The 20,674-nt window shown below is 45.3% G+C and overlaps 1 protein-coding gene across 7 annotated transcripts in view; it reads left to right on the top strand.

The window, feature by feature from the left end:
• The window catches only part of KAT7 (lysine acetyltransferase 7), a 146,685-nt gene that overhangs the window by 70,098 nt on the left and 55,913 nt on the right, over positions 1 to 20,674 (top strand). For 4 of the 7 annotated variants that reach the window (XM_029573002.1, XM_029573005.1, XM_029573003.1 and 1 more), the window contains 2 exons: positions 5,299 to 5,397; positions 6,265 to 6,456. In XM_029573002.1, the coding sequence (XP_029428862.1) occupies positions 5,299 to 5,397; positions 6,265 to 6,456 (291 nt within the window). The remainder of the gene's footprint in view (positions 1 to 5,298; positions 5,398 to 6,264; positions 6,457 to 20,674) is intronic. The other 3 variants (XM_029573007.1, XM_029573006.1, XM_029573004.1) reach the window with 1 other exon arrangement.

Genomic DNA, 20,674 nt, shown 5'->3' with positions numbered 1-20,674 from the left:
ACCAGGAAAAAATGGAAGCACCATCGTTTTTTTAGTACTAGGTACTGTTTTAAAGTAAACAGTGCTTCTCCTAGGACAAGCAGGATGGTAGTCCTCATGTGGGTGACCTAATTGGATGGAGCCCGGCAGCCACTGTCCATGCGGGGTTTCTTCAGTCTCCTTTTCCGTGGAGCTACCTTCTCACAGTTCTCGAGCTCGTGCTCTTTTTTGCAGGAAACCCTCCACAAAGTGTGGGGGTTTTTTTTTCCACTTTTTCTTCCTGTACTGGGTCTCTTAGGTTCCCCATCAGTTTTTTCATCAATCAATGAGGTTTTTTTTTTTTCTCTTTCCCTTTCCCTTGGTGTCTGCCGGTCTTTATGTCCTTTATGCTCGGTTCAGGTTGTCCTCAATCTATCATTAAATATTATCTGAAATACCCATCTATTCAAACAAGTGTTGTTGTCCAACTCAAACTTATTCTCAATTTATTTAGAAAAAATTTTTTTTAAGAGGAAGGATGGAAGTTTCATAAATTTTATTCGGCACGTACCCAAATGCCTTCATCGGTTTTAATCATTAACACCCACCAACCTCCATTTTTTAAGAATGCATTTTCTAATATTTTGAGTGTGACTCCAACACCCGCATATAACTCATATTTTTATTTTATTTAACTTTTTCAATTTTTATCTTTATATTTAAAAACTTATACGTGAACCATCGGTGAGCGTCGGGAGGAGGCTCTGGTTGAGCACGATAGAAGATACATATTTCAGTTGCGTGTTAGCGTTTCAAGTAAGAAAGGAAAAAAGAATAAGTTTCCTGAGGAAGGCAGTGCATGCTGAAACTTGCGCGAGTCGGAACATCGTAAGGAATATCGTAATATCGCCATACTATTCCAGCATATGGCGATTGAATATTGGTCATGTAGGAGACCTTGAAAAGCTAAGTACATTTGAAAAACCTAAAATGGTTCTTGCATTCTTCATATTGGCGAATATTGATGCAACTTTGAATTTATAAGTAACTTGTCCTTATAAAGTGTACCGGAAAAGCCGATATTGTTGCCTTTCCTACACATCCCACTTTCATGCAACTGTTAGCCAGGGAATGGGACGCGCCCGTAACATCGCTAAAATCAGCAGGGCAATGGAGAAGCTCTATTCTCTCCCCGAGGACTTCCTGGATCTTCTCAAGGTCCTGAAGGTAGACTCCGCTGTATCGGCGGTCACAAAACGTACGACTATTCCGGTCACTGGAGGAGCGGGCCTGTGGGATCTTCAGGACCGAAAGCTGGAGGTAGTATTTTTATTTATTTTTTTTATTTAAATTCTTTTCTATACTGTCAAGCTAGAAGCCGTCACAACGGTTAACAATAAGGCACTTAAAATAATGTTTAACTGTTATTTTAACATCTAGACAGGTGCCTGTAAGGTACGATACAGAGTTTCATAATAGCTATAAGGTGCTAGGTGAGGTTGTGTGTTTAGGTTTATCAGGGTGGTTCAAAATTATTAATAATTTACATGTTATCTGTTGCTGCTTAAAAGTAAAAACACTCATGAGTTGGGGTGTTGTGTCAAAGCACAAACTCATCGCTTTCTACAATTCTTTGGATTCTATTCTCCATTCTCTTTGTGGTATGCTTGTTTAAAAAACCATGTTTTTAGGCTCTTTTTGAAGTTTGTCTTTTTGCAGTCTGATTTCTGATGGCATGGTGTTCCATAATGTAGGCCCTGCTAATGATAGGGCTCTATCCCTTACTTGAGTTAGTCTTGCAGTTTTAATGGCGGGAATAGTTAGCAATGCCTTGTTTGCGGATCTCAGGTTCCTGTTGGGGACGTGTACTTTCAGTGCAGTGTTTAGCCATTCTGTTTTTTCGATATGGATTAATTTGTGTATGGTACATAGTGATTTGTATTGTATTCTCTGTTCAATGGGTAGCCAGTGTAGTTCAATTAGGGTATCAGTGATATGGTCCCTTCTACTTTTTCCAGTCAGAATTCTCGCTGCTGTGTTTTGCAGTATCTGGAGTGGTCTAATTGTTGTGTATGGTAAACCCAGGAGTAGGACATTACAATAGTCGGTGCTTGCAAAGATTAATGCTTGTAGCACCGATCGGAAGTTGTTTGTTGTTAGCATGGGTTTTAATCTCCTAAGAGTCATAAGTTTGTTGTAAGCTTCTCTTATTTTGAAAGGTATATGTTTCATATTCAGTTCAGTGTCAATTATCACTCCTAGGTTGCGTACTTTTTCAGCTAGTTCAATCTTTTGGTTGTTTTTGAGTGTTATAAGATTTTGGATGATTTCTAGAGGGTCTTTGAGCTCTCTGCCCTAGGGGTCCGAGCGACCATCTGTAGCTCCCTTGCGCAACGGGCGGGTCTCCGCTGGGTGCAACAGCTTTTGACCTCTCAGGCCTTGCCACAGGAGGAAGCCACTCAGTCTTTATGTCCTTACTGTATCTAAATGGAGATAATCGGTTCAGGTTGTCATCAATCTATCATTAAATATTACCTGAAATACCCATCTATTCAAACAAGTGTTGTCCAACTCAAACTTATTCTCAATTTATTTAGAAAAAAGTTTTTTTAGAAAAAATATTTTTAAGAGGAAGGATGGAAGTTTCATAAATTTTATTCGGCACTTACCCAAAAGCCTTCATCGGTTTTAATCATTAACACCCACCAACCTCCATTTCTTAAGAATGCATTTTCTAATATTTTGAGTGTGACTCCAACACCCGCATATAACTCATATTTTTATTTTATTTAACTTTTTCAATTTTTATCTTTATATTTAAAAACGTATACGTGAACCATCGCTGAGCGTCGGGAGGAGGCTCTGGTTGAGCACGATAGAAGATACATATTTCAGTTGCGTGTTAGCGTTTCAAGTAAGAAAGGAAAAAAGAATAAAAGTTTCCTGAGGAAGGCAGTGCATGCTGAAACTTGCACGAGTCGGAACATCGTAAGGAATATCGTAATATCGCCATACTATTCCAGCATATGGCGATTGAATATTGGTCATGTAGGAGACCTTGAAAAGCTAAGTACATTTGAAAAACCTAAAATGGTTCTTGCATTCTTCATATTGGCGAATTTCTATGAATGTTAAAAGAAAAAGACAACAATATCGGCTTTTCCGGTACACTTTATAAGGACAAGCTACTTATAAATTCAAAGTTGCATCAATATTCGCCAGAGTTTTGCAAATATTAATAGCCAGATATATAGTATATTTGTGGCTTTTTCGACAGTGATAAATTTTAGGAGGTGTGTACACACGTATAAGTTTTTAAATATAAAGATAAAAATTGTAAATTTTTAAATAATATAAATTGTTAAATAAAATAAAAATGTGTTATATGCGGGTGTTGGAGTCACACTCAAAATATTAGAAAATGCATTCTTAAGAAATGGAGGTTGGTGGGTATTAATGATTAAAACCGATGAAGGCATTTGGGTAAATTGCCGAATAAAATTTATGAAACTTCCATCCTTCTTCTTAAAAAAAACTTTTTTCTAAAAAAAATTTTTTCTAAATAAATTGAGAATAAGTTTGAGTTGGACAACAACACTTCTTTGAATAGATGGGTATTTCAGGTAATATTTAATGATAGGTCTTTATGTCCTTGCAGTATTCTGTGCACTTCAAAGTGGCCTCGGGCTTTTGTCGGTGCCCTCCAGTGCTCTTAGACTACGTCCTTAAAGCATCCACATGACGTGTGCATCCTATGCCTAGGGGCAATGCACAATGTTCGGGGCTGCGAATTGTGTGCTCAGATGACCCTAAAGGGCCACTGTGCCTGGCTGGACAAGAAAAAGGTTTTTGAATCGGGGAAGCTTGATTCTCCCACTCTGGCATCTACGCCCAAGGACTGGGGGGGAACCATTCATCCTCATTCCGGCGGTGTCTGCTCCTCCGTGGCCTTCGGGTGAGGGTGCTGGAGATTGGCCTGTGTCGGTTTCTTCTAGGTCCCAGACCTCTGGATCGTCATCCTTGTCCTCTGGGCCGAGCACCTTGGGAGATCTGAGGCACCACCATCGGTCTCCATCCTTGGCAGAGGAGGCCTCTACCCCCCTCACGACTGGTGGCCGAGGCCACTCACAACATTCCAGTGTCGGGCACAGACTCTTCTCAGCGTCCCAAGGAGAAGCTGGACTCTCCACGCTCCTTTCAGTCTGCCCTTTCATCAGAGGCTTTTGAGGCAGAGCTTGAATGTAAGGTGTGCCTGGCAATGGGACGCACTTTGTGTGACAGGGAGCTGGAGCTCCCACCACTGATGCCAGTGCCAGCACCGTTGCCAAGATCGTCACAGGTGCAGGTGGTGCCCGGGTTGAGACAATTATTGGATCAGCTCGATGCCCTCCTCAGTGTCCTCCCAACCCAGTTGTTGCTGGCGCCCCGTGATCCCTCGGTGACCCATCAGGCACCGAAGCATAGGGCATCCAAGCCAATCCCTGTCAGGGACTCCTCTGGGGACGTGGATCTATCCGTGCCTTCTGCACCATTGGGATCCTGCATGCCCCGACCCGCGGCTTTGCCCCCCCCCCCCCCATTGCCCCTTTCGACCGCTGTGCATTCTTTCCTTGTGCTTATTAATCCTTGAAACAGTGTTCCTGTTGGCAATATGCTCGGCTCATCGCATCTCTGAACTACAGGCATTATCATGTCGCACTGTTCTTCTGGATCACTCCAGGAGCGTTACAACTTCATACCGTTCCATCCTTCTTGCCCAAGGTAGTCTCTGAGTTTCATTTGCATCTGTCCATTCTGTTGCCATCCCTAGATAGGCATAAGGACATGGAAGAGTACCTCCTCCTCTGCCATTTAAACGTCAGTAGGCATTTGGTGTGGTATCTGTAAGTTTCAGAACAGATGCGCAAGACAGGACCGCTTGTTTGTTCTTCACAGTGGAAGGAGACAGGGCGAACCAGCTTTGCGGGCTGCTATAGCTCGCTGGATCAAGGTGGTGGTCACAGAAGCCTATGTAGAAGCAGAAAAGTCAGTACCCTTTTAGGTTAAAGCTTACTCCACTAGGGCTCAGGCAGTATCCTGGGCAGAAGCTAGACTGCTGTCTCCTGCCGACATCTGCCAGGCAGTGACGTGGTCCTCCTTACACACCTTCTCCAGATTCTGTGGCCTGAATGTTCAGGCCTGAGAAGACACAGCCTTTTCAAGGGTAGTGCTAACCGGACTGCGGGCAGTCTCTCACCCCGATCGGGGAGTAGCTTTTGTACATCCCATTAGTCCTGAGTCCATCTGGCTACACGCTAGGAAATGGAGAAATTACTTACCTGATATTTTCGTTTTCCTTAGTGTGGAGAGATGAACTCAGCATCCCACCCACCCACAGCTGCCGAAGAACAGTGCCAAGGAATCGTCCGTGAAATGAATATCGATTCCAAGAGGTTACGGGTAAGCAGTCGCCCAATCCACTAGATCAGGGCATCTGTAATCTTGCTGGGATTCAGCGTTTGGTCGAGTACGGTTATCTGTTTTTAATCAAGTTTTTTCAATAGTATGTCCATAGTGGCTTTTGAAGAGAATACTGAAAGGCTGAGGTCACTGCAGGGGTGTATCTAGAGCGACGTCCACTTTGAAACCTGATTCCATCTCCATCTGCTGGCAGTGGAGCATAAATCCATTGGTCCTGAATCAATCTATCTACACGAAGGGAAAAAAATTATCAGGTAAGCAATTTCTCCAATGTCCCACTCGTCGACAGAATAATAAGGAAGGAGAAATTTGATCTTACCTGAATTTCTTTTCCTTGATTATTGCCATACCAATCCAGAATCCTTCCAGGTTGGTCTAGGCTGGAGAAAATACAGAAGTTAGTGGTTTATTTGCTGGAAAAACAGAAAGGAGCAGGATGTGTTGGTCCCTTCCCTTCCCAATTTGCTGTTCTGTTAAATTGATTAGCTTTGACAAAGATACTGACAGGGATTTCTGTGGCACGGAAATTGTGGAAAGCTTGTAGTCTTCTCCGCCTGCTGGCAGGGAGGCATAACCTGTTTAAGGGAAGTAAATTATCAAGTAAGGTTACATTTCTCCTTAGTGTCTGCTGGCTTAGAGGTATGTGTCACTATCAGTGTCAGGTTTTTTTTTTAACGAGCAAATTGGTTGGAACAAAGTCCTTTTCTGCCAGCATCTGTTATATCTTTATATTTCTTTTCACAGTACATAATTAGAGCACTGGGATTTAGTATTACACTAAGATAGGAGGGATTGTGTTGCATTGAAATGACCATGGTCTATTTTATCTGTTTCTTTCATTTACAGGAGAAGTTACGACTTCAGGGGCAAATCACAGAAGGCAGTAACATGATAAAGACAATTGTATTTGGTCGCTATGAGCTGGACACTTGGTATCACTCTCCATATCCAGAAGAGTATGCTCGGTTAGGGCGTCTTTACATGTGTGAATTTTGTCTGAAGTATATGAAGAGCCAGACTATCCTGCGCAGGCACATGGTGAGTGTTGGTGGTTCATTTATTTATTTATTTTATTTATATTCCACTTTTCAGGCACCAGAGTGGATTACATTCATGTATTGTAGGTATTTCCCTGGCCCCATTGGGTTTACAATCTTAAGTTTCTTCCTTAGGCAATGGAGAGTGAAGGGACTTGCCCAAAGCCACAAGGAGTGACAGCGGGTTTTTCTGTTTTGCAGCCTACTGAGCTAACCACTAGGCTCCTCCTCCACTCCCATAGAGGTGTGGCTAGTTAGAATTAGACAGCCCTCCAGGCATGGTACAGCATCTTTTTGGGAGCATCCAACCCTCTGTTTTGATCTAGTAGTTTTCTTCTGCCTCTTTGGACTTCCAATTTAATTGGAGTTGCAGCTGGGATCCTCTCTCAACTTAGTCTAATCATCACAGCAACAGTCCTTGGCAATAATGGACTAAGTCTAGTCATTAAGGGTTACTGCTGTACAATGACTAGTCCTCCCAGAGGCTGTGAATGCAATCTTGGCAGACTTGCGGAGGAAAAGATTTGAGCTGGAAATTAAACCCAGATTCCTCTGCATGGCAGTGCACAGCCCAGGAGAATGCATGTTAAGCAGAAGGTGCTGGTGGTTTAGAGCAGCATGAAGGCATGATATAATGTCCAGCTTCTTGATACCTTGTGGGGTAGTATTAGGCACCTGTCTAACCAACATAATGTTAGAATCACACAGCTGCATTTATCCAGCAGTGTTCAAGAATCTGATCACTAATTAAAATGAAACTCATGAGGCTCCTCATAGTTTTATGGAGACTGTATTGATGAAGTGTGTGTACTAGGCTATTGTATGTGTCTCCTACTTAACCGTTGGTCTAAATCGGTTAGGATGCTGCTGTGCTGATTTTCTTCAGAAGCCTGGGTAAGGCAGTTCCATTCATATTTATTACACATACTGTAAATGTTAATTCCTTATCTTTCAGCCAGACCTGGCACATGGGTTGTGTCCACCAACCAGCAGATGGCGATAGACTCGTAGGTTTGCTGAATGTCAATCCCGTGCTTATCTGTGTGCCAGTATTCTCTCTAGCAGATGATAGAAGAGCATATACCATACTCTGTGTGAAGCCTGGTTAGGCTGGTACATAAGGAAATTCTGATCTTGGAAACTCCTGAGGTAAAAGTTCAGTACTCCCTCCCTCAGTGGAGCATTGCTAATTAGTTCACAGAGATGAGGTTTAGCCAGGAGGCAGCTTGCCTCTGTTGCTTTCCTGAGGATTGTTAAAGTAAATAAATAAGAGATTTGATGGAGAGGGCTTCAGCAGCATTCCTTATTTGGTAGAGGATTTTTGTCAGCATTGGGGTGAGTAGTGCAGGCCTTCTTGGATGGTGATGTTCCTGGGATTTTTCATGCAGGAAGAGCATGGCCCTGTTGTTGGCACGTGGAAAATGAGCTGTGTAGTGCTCGTCCTGTAGTTACGGGATGGAGTGGTACATGAAGTACAGTAAGATCACTGCCATGGCAGGAACCATAGACATTTTGGAGCAGCTTGCAAAGGAGGATAGGGGATTCTAAGACACCTCCTTTGTTCCCTGCAATCCCAGATATTGTATCAGGGACTGCTTTACTGTTGGGGGGTTAAAAGAACAGCACCTTTTAGTTCGGCTGACATGCCTTCCTCTGTGGCTGTAGGTTCTGTTGAATTTTTGCGATATTTACTCCAAGCATTTTGCTTGGAGCAGAGCTCTGCTCCTGGATCCTTTCCTTTTTCTCCTACCTCTGGGGAGGCCTCAAGGTGAAAAGTCTCAAGTGCTAGAGGACAGGATTAGGAGGAGGAGGATTCTCACTCTCCTAGGACAAGCAGGTTGGTAGCCCTCACATGGATGATGACATCAGATGGAACCCCGACACAGAAAACTTATGTCAAAGTTTCTAGAACTTTGACTTGGGACACTGAGCATGAGTATACCACATGTCCCTCTCCAGTCTTTTTCCACGGAGCTGCAGTATTGTGGTTTGTGAACTCTAATCTGGGCTTTTTTGGCCTAGTTTTGGAAAACTTTGCTTTTTTTTTTGTTTTTTTTTCCCCTCTATGTTAGATGCCAGATCCCTCTCAGTTTATCCCTGATAGCATTCCTAGTTAGGAATGCTATCTGGGGTTGCCGCTTATGCGCACAAATGACCCCGAAGGGACGTAGTCTTTGACTCGACAAAATGGAACAGCTCTCCGAGTCCAGGAAGACCGAGCCATCAATATCTGTGGTATCAGCATCAATGGACTTCGAAGCCGCACTGATGGATACCACACCTTCGACATCAGCAGGACAGTTGTTGCTGTCTACCATAGGGGCACCAGAGACTGACCACCGTTTATCTCCTCCAGGTCCAGGACATCAGGTTTCTTGTCTTTGGTCTTGGCACCGGGGAAAGACCAGGCCGAGCATCAAGAGAAGCTGAAGAAGCATCGGAACTGGTCCCTATTGATGCACGATGCCAGGCATGGGAATGCACTGGCACATGCTGTGATGCCCCAAAGTGACCTCAAGGTGAGAAGTGCCAGTCCTCCATCAGTGCCGGGGGTCTGCAACTGTCTCCTCCACTCCTAATGCCAGTCACTGATCTGCCTTGTGGGTCCAAAGAGGATCTGACCATCCCTCCTTCCTCCCAGTCGGTGTTGGCATCGGCAATGTTCAAGGAGGAGCTGGAGTGGCGAGACCAGCTGACGGTGGAACAGGCGACGCAGGGCATCGGTCTTGTAGCATCGGCACCATAGCCGGTACTGTCCGTCCTGGAACCACTGCCGGAGAAACTCAATGCGCTCATCAGTGCATTACCGATCCAGCTAACGGTGCCCATTGGGCAGCGTAGTCTCCCCTGCCAAATATGGTAGTCATTGCCGGTTCCTCGGAGGAGGAACCTCCATCCAGGCCGGCAAAGACACCAAGGCCTGTAGCCCCCTGTACAGCTTTTCCGGTGCCTGCACCTCTGGACAAAGGCAGGGTGCCTAGGGCTCTATCCCCTGTTGCTTACGGTGAGGATTAGGGTCCCTATGACCTCTGAGGGGATGACACCACTGAGTCCTCCTTCGAGAGCTCTGAGGATATCCCATCAATCCCTTCTCTTCCAGGAATTCTCCACCTGAGGACTTAACCTTCACAGGGTTTGGGAGGGTGATGACGGAAGCCATCCCATTTCAGTTACTGACAGGAGGAAGCCAGGCACAAAATGCTTGAGATCCCTCCAGTTCATGGAGCCTCTTAAGGAGATCGTGGCGGTCCTGGTACACAAGATACTGAAGGAGTTGCTGCTGAGGATATGGAACACACCCTCGTGGTGCCTCCCATTAACAAGAAGGCTGGTGGGGTCTACCTCATCCAGAGGGCTGCTGGATTTGGTAAGTGCCCCCGGGGAAGGACTACAGAGCAATGGAAGCTCTTGGGAGTAAAGTTTTTCAGAAAGCCATGCTCATTGCCTGCATCACTTCCTATCAGCTCTACATGAGCCAGTACTTAAGGGACATCTGGAAGCAGGTGCAGGAGGTAGCTGAGCATCTGCCTCAAAAACAGCAGGACACCCTCATGTCTCTGGTGCATAAGGTCCTGGAGTATGGAAAACACAAGGTCCGAGCAACCTCTGATTTCAAAACGGCATCAAGGGTCTCTGCAGCGGGAATTGCCGGACGCAGAATGTCAAGACTGCGAGCCTTGGATCTCTGACTGGAGATACAAGAACAACTCACTGATATACCGTGAACTGAAGAGAATCTCTTCGGAGATAGGTTGAGAGTCATGGTGGCCCAGCTTTGGGAACAGAATGAAACTCTCCAACAACTGTCTGCCAGCACTGAAGACCTGTCCTCATCCTCTAGGAGGTAGGAGAGATAAGGCCAGAGGAAGTACTATCCTCTGCCACTTCACTCTCATCAACAGCATCAGGGCTCTTGCGGCCATCCCAGGCAGCAGAGAGCCCCCAAGCTCCAGCCAGTGCCTCTCTCAACTCCAGGGACCGGGTTTTGACTGGGTTGCAGGGAACATAGGCCAGTCGCCTGTACCCGGATCATTGGACCCTCCAGTCAGGGGCAGGCTGAGGTTCTTCACGAACCAGTGGCCCAGTATAACCTTGGACCAGTGTTTTCTTGTCATCTGTCAAGGGTACCAATTGAATCTATTGGGTATCCTGCCAAATTACCTTCCATGCCCGTTTTGGACGCTGGTAGCTCATCAGGATGTACTGCTGACAGTGCTCTTCTCCCTCGAGCTTGTCACACCAGGGCAAAAAGGGTAGGAATTTTACTCCAGGTACTTCATGATTCCAAAGAAAACAGGCGGACTCTGTTCCATCCTAGACCTAAGGGCCTTGAACAGATTTCTCAAAAAAGAAAAGTTAAAGGTGGATCCCCCATTTTCAAAATGGGGACTGGCTATGCTCCTTCGATTTAAAGACGCGTACGCTCGCATCAAAATACTGTGACTGGGGAAAAGTATCTCTGATTTGTGGTGAGAAAACAGCACTTCCAGTACGGGGTGTTGCCATTCAGACTAGCGTCAGCCCCACAAGTCTCCAAAAAATGCCTGGCTGTGGTGGCAGTGCACCTCCCAAGGCCGGGAGTGCATGTTTTCCCTTATCTGGACGATTGGCTGGTCAAGAGCACATCTCAGGCAGGGGCAGTCAGATCCATGCACCTGACCATCCTGATGTTGGAGTCGCTAGGATTTGTCAACTACCTAAAATCCCATCTTAGCCCATCACCTCAATTGGACTTCTTAGGAGCCTTGCTAGACAAGGCTCAGGCCAAGGCTTTTTTGCCTCTTCAGAGGACCGTCACTTTGACGGCTGTCGTGGCAGAGATTCAGCAGAGCCAGTAGGTGTCAGCTTAGTACATGTTGAGGCTGTTGGGCCATATGGCCACAACCATCCATGTCACTTCCTTGGCACGATTACACATGTGCAGAGCCCAATGGACCCTGAGGTCATAGTGGCTCCAGGCCATGCAGAACCTCCAGGATTGCATCCAAGTCACCCCGACCCTTCGGAACTCCTTGTACTGGTGGTGGATACTTTCAAATCTGGAACAGGGGATCTCTTTTCAAAGTCGTCCTAACCATGGATGCATCCACCCTGGGCTGGGGAGGTAATGTAAATAGGCTCAGCACCCAGAGTCTCTGGTCTGCTCAGGAAAGATGTCAAATCAACTTCCTGGAGCCTCAGGCAATCAGTACACACTATGGGCTTTCAGAGATCAGCTGTTAAACAAAGTTGTACTGATCCAAACTAACAACCAAGTAGCAATATGGTATGTCAGCAAGCAGGGAGGTGTGGGGGTTTGTACCTCCCTGTTTCAGGAAGCAGTCCAAATCTGGTCATGGACCCTGTCCCATAGGAATTGTACTCAATGCCAAGTACCTGGCTGGGACAGAGAAAGTGGTAGCAGGCAGACAGTTGTGCCTTCAGACCCCATGAATGGTCCCTGGACCAGAGGGTGTTAAATCAGATATTTTGCCTCTGGTGAAACCCGAACATAGATCTGTTCGCATCCCCTTGCAACAGGAAGGTGCCTCTGTTCTGTTGCCTGTAAAGGTGAGACAGCAAGCCAACCTTGGACACCCTTGCCTGTCATTGGGGCAAGGGTTTTCTGTAAGCATATCCTCCGATTTCCTTAATGGCAAAGACTCTCTCTTAAAGCTTCATGAGGACAAGAAGGTGCTATGATCCTCATAGCCTCTTAATGGCCAAGACAGGTCCGGTTTTCACTATTACGGGAGTTGTTCATAGAAACATAGAAATGATGGCAGAAGAAGACCAAATGGCCCATCCAGTCTGCCCAGCAAGCCTCACTCATTTTTTCTCTCATACTTATCTGTTTCTCTTAGCTCTTGGTTCTATTTCCCTTCCACCCCCACCATCAATGCAGAGAGCGGTGATGGAGCTGCATCCAAGTGAAATATCTAGCTTGATTAGTTAGAGGTAGTAGGGGTAGTAACCGCCGCAACAAGCAAGCTACACCCGTGCTCACCTGTTTTTACCCAGATTATGTTATACAGCCCTTATTGGTTGTTTATCTTCTCCCCTGCCGTTGAAGCAGGGAGCTATGCTGGATATGCGTGAAGTATCAGTTTTTTTTCTTCTCCCCTGCCGTTGAAGCAGAGAGCTATGCTGGATATGCATCGAAAGTGAAGTATCAGGCACATTTGGTTTGGGGTAGTAACCGCCGTAACAAGCCAGCTACTCCCCGCTTTGTGAGTGTGAATCCTTTTTTCTTCTCCCCTGCCGTTGAAGTTATGCTGGATATGCGTGAAGTATCAGTTTTTCTTCTCCCCTGCCGTTGAAGCAGAGAACTATGCTGGATATGCATTGAAAGTGAAGTATAAGAATGGAGTGATCAAGCTAGTTGAAAGGCATCAGGAATAGAGGAAGGTGGAGGTAGTAATTTGGTTATTTGGTTTGGGGTAGTAACCGCCGTAACAAGCCAGCTACTCCCGTCTTTGTGAGTGCAAATCCTTTTTTCCACATTTCCTCTTGCTGTTGAAGCTTAGAGTGATGTTGGAGTCACAGTAACCATGTGTATGTTTATTGAATAAGGGTATTGTCTCCAGGCAGTAGCCATCATTCTGGCGAGTCACCTACTCTTCATTGGCGGCCTCCTGACTTTATGGATCCACAGTGTTTATCCCACGCCCCTTTGAAGTCCTTCACAGTTCTGGTCTTCACCACTTCCTCCGGAAGGGCATTCCAGGCGTCCACCACCCTCTCCGTGAAGAAATACTTCCTGACATTGGTTCTGAATCTTCCTCCCTGGAGCTTCAAATCGTGACCCCTGGTTCTACTGATTTTTTTCTTATGGTAAAGGTTTGTCGTTGCCTTTGGATCATTAAAACCTTTCAAGTATCTGAAAGTCTGTATCATATCACCTCTGCTCCTCCTTTCCTCCAGGGTGTACATATTTAGATTCTTCAATCTCTCCTCGTACGTCATCCGATGAAGATCCTCCACCTTCCTGGTCGCCCTTCTCTGTACCGCTTCCATCTTGTCTTTGTCTTTTTGTAGATACGGTCTCCAGAACTGAACACAGTACTCCAGGTGAGGCCTCACCAAGGACCTGTACAAGGGAATAATCACTTCCCTTTTCTTACTCGATATTCCTCTCTCTATGCAGCCCAGCATTCTTCTGGCTTTTGCTATCGCCTTGTCGCATTGTTTCGCAGATTTCATATCATTAGACACTATCACCCCAAGGTCCCTCTCCTGCTCCGTGCACATCAGCCTTTCCCTCCCCATCGAGTACAGTTCATTCGGATTTCCTCTCCCCATATGCATGACTTTGCACTTCTTGGCATTGAATCTCAGCTGCCATATCTTCGACCACTCTTCCAGTTTCCTTAGATCCCGTCTCATTCTCTCCACTCCTTCCGGCGTGTCCACTCTGTTGCAGATCTTCGTGTCATCCGCAAAAAGACAAACCTTACCTTGTATCCCGTCCGCAATGTCGCTCACAAAGATATTGAACAGGACCGGTCCCAACACAGATCCTTGCGGTACACCACTTAAAACCGCTCTCTCTTCAGAGAAGGTTCCATTTACCATCACACATTGTTTTCTGTCCGTCAACCAATTTGCAATCCAGGTCACCACCTCAGCACTCACTCCTAAGCTTCTCGTTTTATTCACCAGTCTCCTGTGCGGAACCGTATCAAAAGCTTTGCTGAAATCCAAGTATATGACATCGAGCGCTCTTCCTTGATCCAATTCCTTGGTTACCCAGTCAAAAAAGTCAATCAGATTTGTCTGACAGGATCTTCCCCTGGTGAATCCATGTTGCCTCTGGTCCATCAATTCTCCGGACTGTAGATAGTTCACTATTCTCTCTTTCAGCAGAGACTCCATTACTTTTCCCACCACCGAAGTGAGGCTAACCGGTCTGTAGTTGCCAGCCTCCTCCCTGTTCCCACTCTTGTGAAGCGGGACCACCACCGCTCTTCTCCAATCTCTCGGCACCACTCCAGTTTCTAGGGATCTATTGAACAGGTCACACAGCGGACCCGCCAGAACATCTCTGAGCTCCCTCAATATCCTTGGATGAATCCCATCAGGCCCCATGGCTTTGTCCACTTTCAGGTTCTTTAGCTCTTCCCACACATTTTCTACTGTAAAAGGATTTTCATCTATTCCACTTCCCTCCAGTTTCTTGTTGTGTAGAGATGGTCCTTCTCCAGGGTCTTCTTTAGTGAACACAGAGCTGAAGTATTCGTTTAATATTTCTGCCATTTCTTCGTCTGTCTCCACACATTGATCATTACCACCTTTCAATTTCACTGTACCACTTTGGACCTTTCTCTTTTCGCTGATGTATCTGAAAAATGTTTTGTCACCATTTTTTATCTCCTTGGCAATCCTCTCTTCTGCTTGATTTTTTGCCAACTTGATTGTTTTCTTCGTCTCCCTCACTTGATACAAATATTCTTCTTTGTGCTCCTCCCTTTGGGATCCTTTATATTTCTTGAAAGCTGTTCTTTTAGCTTTAATTTTGTCAGCCACCTCCTTTGAGAACCAGATAGGTTTCAATTTTCTTTTGCTTTTCTTTATGTTTCTAACATATAGAGCAGTTGCCTTGGTGATTGCTCCTTTTAGATTGGTCCACTGCTGATCCACATCTCTCTCGTTCTCCCATCCTTTAAGTTCTTCCTCCAGGTACTTTCCCATTTCCTCAAAGTCTGTGTTTTTGAACTGTAAAACTCGGGTCTTTGTGGTTCTTTTCCCTATTCTATTAGTGATATTAAACCATACCGTTTGATGATCACTGCTACTGAGGTGGGCGCCCACCTGGACATCTGAGACATTATCTGCATTAGTGAGCAATGGTTCCAACACCATTTGTTTGAACAAAGATACTTGCATGGCATCCATTATTGCTCTACTATTTTTAGTTTCTGCAGATGGGATTTTCCAGTCTACATCTGGCATATTAAAGTCACCCACGATCACCACTTCTCCCTTCCTACCTATCTTATGGATGTCTTCAATCAGATCTCTGTCCAGCTCTTCCTTTTGGTTTGGAGGCCTGTAAACCACTCCAATATAAATGGACACTCCGTTATCTTTTTTTAGGTCGACCAGAGACTGATCAGTCTGGGGACTTCCCCAGATCTCATCGTGCAAGATCGAGGCAGGTTATGACATCCTAATCTCCAGGTTCGGTTTCTCATAGCTTGAATGTTGAGAAGTTAATTCTGCAACTACTTGATCTATCAGAGGATGTGTCTCGGGTCCTATGGCTTCTAGAAAGCTTTCCACTAGAAAGTCCTATGGACTGAAGTGGAGGAAGTTTTCTGAGTGGTGTGAGAAGACCCTAGACCCGATCTCCTGCCTCATACAAAAACTGCTTGATTATTTATTTATTTATTTATTTATTTATAGTTTTTTATATACCGCCGCTCATCAAAGATATCACGTCGGTGTACAATGAACAGGAACTTACGCCGGAGCGTTATACATTTAACAGGGTTAAATAAACATTATACATATAACAAAAGTAAGAATATATATATTTGAACATAAAACAAGTAGAATCTTTTAAAACCGAACTATCATTTAGGTTTAACTGAGCTGAGTTAAACAGAACTGGAAAGTAAAGGGATATAAGGAAATTAGGTATGAGATTAGGGACAGGTTAGGAGGAGTTGGAATTATAAATTAGGGGTGATAAGAAAGGGAAGAAAGCGCTTCGGGTGCGTTTAAGAGCAAATGTATGGAATGGTATTTACAGTAAGGGCATAAAAAGGGGAAATTAGAGATAGTGTAGAGAAAGGGGGTGTTGGGTAAATAAGGCAGGGCATATAAAGGGAAGAAAGACATATATATTTCAGGTATAGGCATGTGTAAATAACCATGTCTTGAGTTTACCTTCTACATCCCTTGGAAGCTGGCTTAAAAACCAACTCAGAGTTCATCTCATTACAATTGGCACATACCACCACGGTGTAGATGGTATGCTCATCTCTGTACAGCCTCTAGTTGTACGCTTCATGCGGGGCCTACTTCAACTGAAGCCTCCCCTAAGGCCTTCCCCTTGTGTCCTGATACCTCACCATGGTGTTAGCTCAGCTGACTAAAACTCCTTTTGAGTCTCTGCATACCTGTGACCTGAAGTTCCTGACCTGGAAGGTCATTTTTGATGGCGGGCACCTCAGCACAGGGTCAGCGAGCTACAGGCCTTAATGACTTATCCATCTTACACTAACTTTTATCATGACAGGGTAGTCTTGTCTATACAACCTAAGTTCCTGCCTAAGGTTGTTAGGGACTCCCATCTTAACCAGTCTATCGTCCTGCCAATTTTCTTTCCCAGGCCCCATTCACACCAAGGCGAACGAGCACTGTAGTTTGGACTGCAAGTGAGTCTTAGCCTTTTATCTGGAGTGGACAGAAGCCCATAGACAGTCCAACCAACTTTTTATTTCTTTTTATAGAAATAGGTTGGGTGTTACTGTTGCCAAACACACTATCCATTGGCTAGCAGAATGCATCTCCTTCTGTTTTGCCTAGGGGATATTGCATCATGGGGGTCATGTGAAGGGTCCTTCTGTCAGAGCCTTAGCAGCGTCGGTGGCCCCCTTGCTAGCAGTTCCAGTGGAGGAGATCTGCAAGGCTTGACATGGAGTTCTCACCACACTTTCACATCTCACTGTTGCTTGGATAGGGATGGCTGACGCATCCGTAGGTTTGGCCAATCTGTCCTTCGAATTCTGTTTGAGGTGTAAAACCAACTCTCTCTCGCCTAGGACCCGTTGTTTGGGTTCAGGCTGTCTCCCCTTTTAGCCTTCAGCAGCACCATTGTTGTGCCCGTTGGCACCTGGTTGGGTTTCTGTTGGTCCCCTTTTATGTTGGGGAGCAGCCTGTAGTCAGGGATGTGAAGACTACCATGCTGCTTGTACTTGGAGAAAGCTGAGGTGTTTTCCTGTAACAGGTGCTCTCTGAGGACAGTAGATGTTAGTTCTCATGAAACCTGCCTGTCATCCTGTGGAGTTGGGTTTCTCCTATTTTTTCATTTGTATATAATTCTGTGATATGTGTGATTAATATCCTGCTAACCTTGGAGAAAACATGTTATAGATAAGCAACTCTGATTTCTTATCACCCAGGAGGATGGAAAACTGCCATCTGAATTTTTCACCTGTAACTCTCTCAGCATGAACTTTGAGTACACAGTAGTATCTTGTTTGTTGCTTCCCAGGGACAATGGAGTGCATTCTGATAAAGATTTCCTGCCGAAAGGATTCCTAGATTAGTTTCAAGTGGAAGAGGTTCTCTGCATAGTGAATCCAGCCATTTGGACCCCTTCATATGTCATGGTGACCTTAAGAGAGATTGGAGAAGTCTCTCCTCAGCATTTCTTCCATGCCTTTGTGGCTTATCACAAATTTGGTATGCTATAGTTCTTTCAAAATTCATGAAGGGATTGTGGGACCTTAATGTGGACGTAGCTCAACTCATGAGCCCTCCCTTCAAAATTCTCAAGTCATTGGACCTGATTTTTTTTCACCTGGAAGGTGGTGTTCCTTGTGGTTATTCCTCCTGCATGCAGAGTGAGGTAATTATAGGCACTGATCTCTTTATTCTCCATGCCTTTATTTTTTCACAACAGAATTGTTCTTCACATTCACCTTAAGTTTTTTCTGAAAGTAATTTCTGCATCCTACATCAAACAATTGTTCTGCCTACTTTGTTTACGAAACCTCATACACACAAAGGAGAAAGGGCTTTTCACTACTTGGACTGTCAGAGAGCCCTAGTGTTTGTTTATTTAGAGAGGACTCAAGCTTCTCAGAATGTTCATATCTTTTGATCCCCAACAAGCTGGGTAGGGCATTAGCCAAAAACATTGTTCTAATTGGCTAGCAGATTGTAATGTGCACTGCTACAGTCTGGCCTGATTATTGCTTATGGATTCTATCAAAGCTCATCAAGTATGAGCCATGGTGCTCTTGGTAGCCCATCTGAGAGCCACTTCCATTGAAGACATCTGCAAAGCTATTACTTGATCATTTGTTTACACTTTCCTGTCCTGAGGAGACAGTACCTCAGGATAAGTAGTTCTGTGCAGCCTAATCACCCAGTGGTCCATGCTCCACTGGGTGAGATCTGGGTTGTCTGTTAGTTGTAACTCCCCATTGGTTATGGTTGATTGCCTCCTATTTGTCAATGAAGAAAGCAAAGTTCCTTTACTGTAACAGGGGTTCTCCATAGTTTGCAGATGAATCATCTATATATGTATTGCCTGCCTGGAGAGTCAGTTACTAAATTAAGTTCTGAATGAGACTGAAGGGCTCATAAGGCAGCCTGGAAAATCCTTTGCTTGCTCAGAAAGACTTCTTAGCTCTGAGAGTTTAGATCTCTGTCAGTGCTGTTGGATGATGTAACCCATTGGTTATACAGTAGCTGATTTATGTTGCTCTCTATGGAGAACCCATATTACAGATAATCTACCTTGTATCCTACTACTATGGCAGAACTGTTCTCATGCATCTTGAATGAACAAACTTCCCTATTAGATTAATCCCCCTGTCAGGTTAACTATGAATTTTCATAAATTACAGATCAATTTTCTGAATATTGATAAAAATGGTATGAGGGATTTTCACGTAGATAAGCAGCTGAGTTAGCCATGCTGTCTGGTTACGTCTTCTGTGTCACTAGGTGGTGGAGCTCTCTAAGTCTGGTAAAGTCTTTCAGCTAGGTGCTCCCTCTTGTATCATCCCCGCTCTGCCTAAGGCTCCTCAGTCAGTTTTTTTCCGCTCAACGGTTAGCCACGCAGAGCTCTTCTCTCCAGAGAAAATAAGTTTCTGTGAGGGAAAAAAAAAAAGATTAAAATCACTAGCAGCACAACTTCCAGGGACATGCTTTGTCCGGGATTCAAATTTTGTGCCCTTGGCAAGATAATGTCGGCTACTGATGGCCACATTTCTTGCTATATATGCCTGGGTCCACTACATGGCCAGGCAAATTGTGCGGACTGTGGACGCGTGGCGCCAAAGGGCTGGCAAGCTCCAAGAATTGAAGTCCAGACCATTGGGCTCCTATGCCCCTTCAGAGACTTCCATCAGGTCCTCCCCAGGCCCAAAAAGGAGGGAAAAAAAGTCTCCTTCGTCGAGGAGGGCATCTTCTGTCGCCCCTCCCCCCCCCCTTCAGTCAGAACAGATGCCGTTGCTGGCTCGCCAAAAATCTGTGCACGGCGCGGAGGATGCGTTGGTAGCATCGCGGCCGCATGCTACACTGCAGTCGACGCACTGGCGCTGTGAGGATCAATGCGTCTGCTCCTATCCCAAGCATCGACGCACCATTGAAAAAGCGAAGCATCGATGCAAGGAGGATGGTGCGTCGATGTCACGCCAGTCCGCATCTTCGACACATCGATGCAAAGAAACCACTGCGTCTCATCCTCGTCCACCTGACGCAGTCGACGCACATCGGCACAGAAGGCTCTTTACCGACAAGTCCGATGCAAAGTCAGCCTAAGAAACATCACTCAGGTCATAAAAGACCCAGGGAGGTTTCACCTCGTCTGATTCAGGCATCTCTCCACCTCGTCCATCAGATACTGCCTCAACGTCACCTGATGCGATTTCAGCTGTTTCTCTGACTTCTATGGGCACCCTTCCCCCTGGTCATCCTCAACCTACAGAAAAGGTTCCAGGCAAGAAACATACGCAGGCTGATGTACTCCAGTCCCACTATACCACTAGTTATAGGCCTGTCGCCTACGTCATTTACAGCGCGACTAGCTAACCAGGCTATGTCTCAAATAACTAATATTTTGAGCAAATTCTAACAATCTGTGGAGCAGTCTCGTCTACCACCTCATCACTCTCCTCCTAGTTCACCAATGGTTCCAGACAACCCTGTACTACCAGGTCCAGCACCAAAAGACCTACCGACCTCACCATCTTCACCAGTTGAGGATATTCTAGACGCAATTCCTCATCTAATTCATCGGGCGATCCGGCGGAGGTTACCCCTGAACCCTCTTCACCTCCAGAGGATCTGACGTACTCTCAGTTTATAGAAAAGGTGGGTCAGATGCTTAATGTGGAGACAAGGAGAGTCCCTGATCCGCGGCAGGAGATATTAGGCATTCTCAGAGTCTTTGACACACCTAATGAACCGGTGGCACTACCACAACATTCTTTTTGACTGTGTTGATGGAGAAGTCATGGGATACCCCACTGTCCGTTCCTCCATCATCACGCAAAAGT

This window comes from Rhinatrema bivittatum, chromosome 12 (assembly GCF_901001135.1).
Source record: "Rhinatrema bivittatum chromosome 12, aRhiBiv1.1, whole genome shotgun sequence".
In the NCBI taxonomy this organism is placed as follows: domain Eukaryota; kingdom Metazoa; phylum Chordata; class Amphibia; order Gymnophiona; family Rhinatrematidae; genus Rhinatrema; species Rhinatrema bivittatum.
Note: the sequence above shows the minus strand (reverse complement) of the source record. Positions and strands in the feature narration are given on the sequence as shown.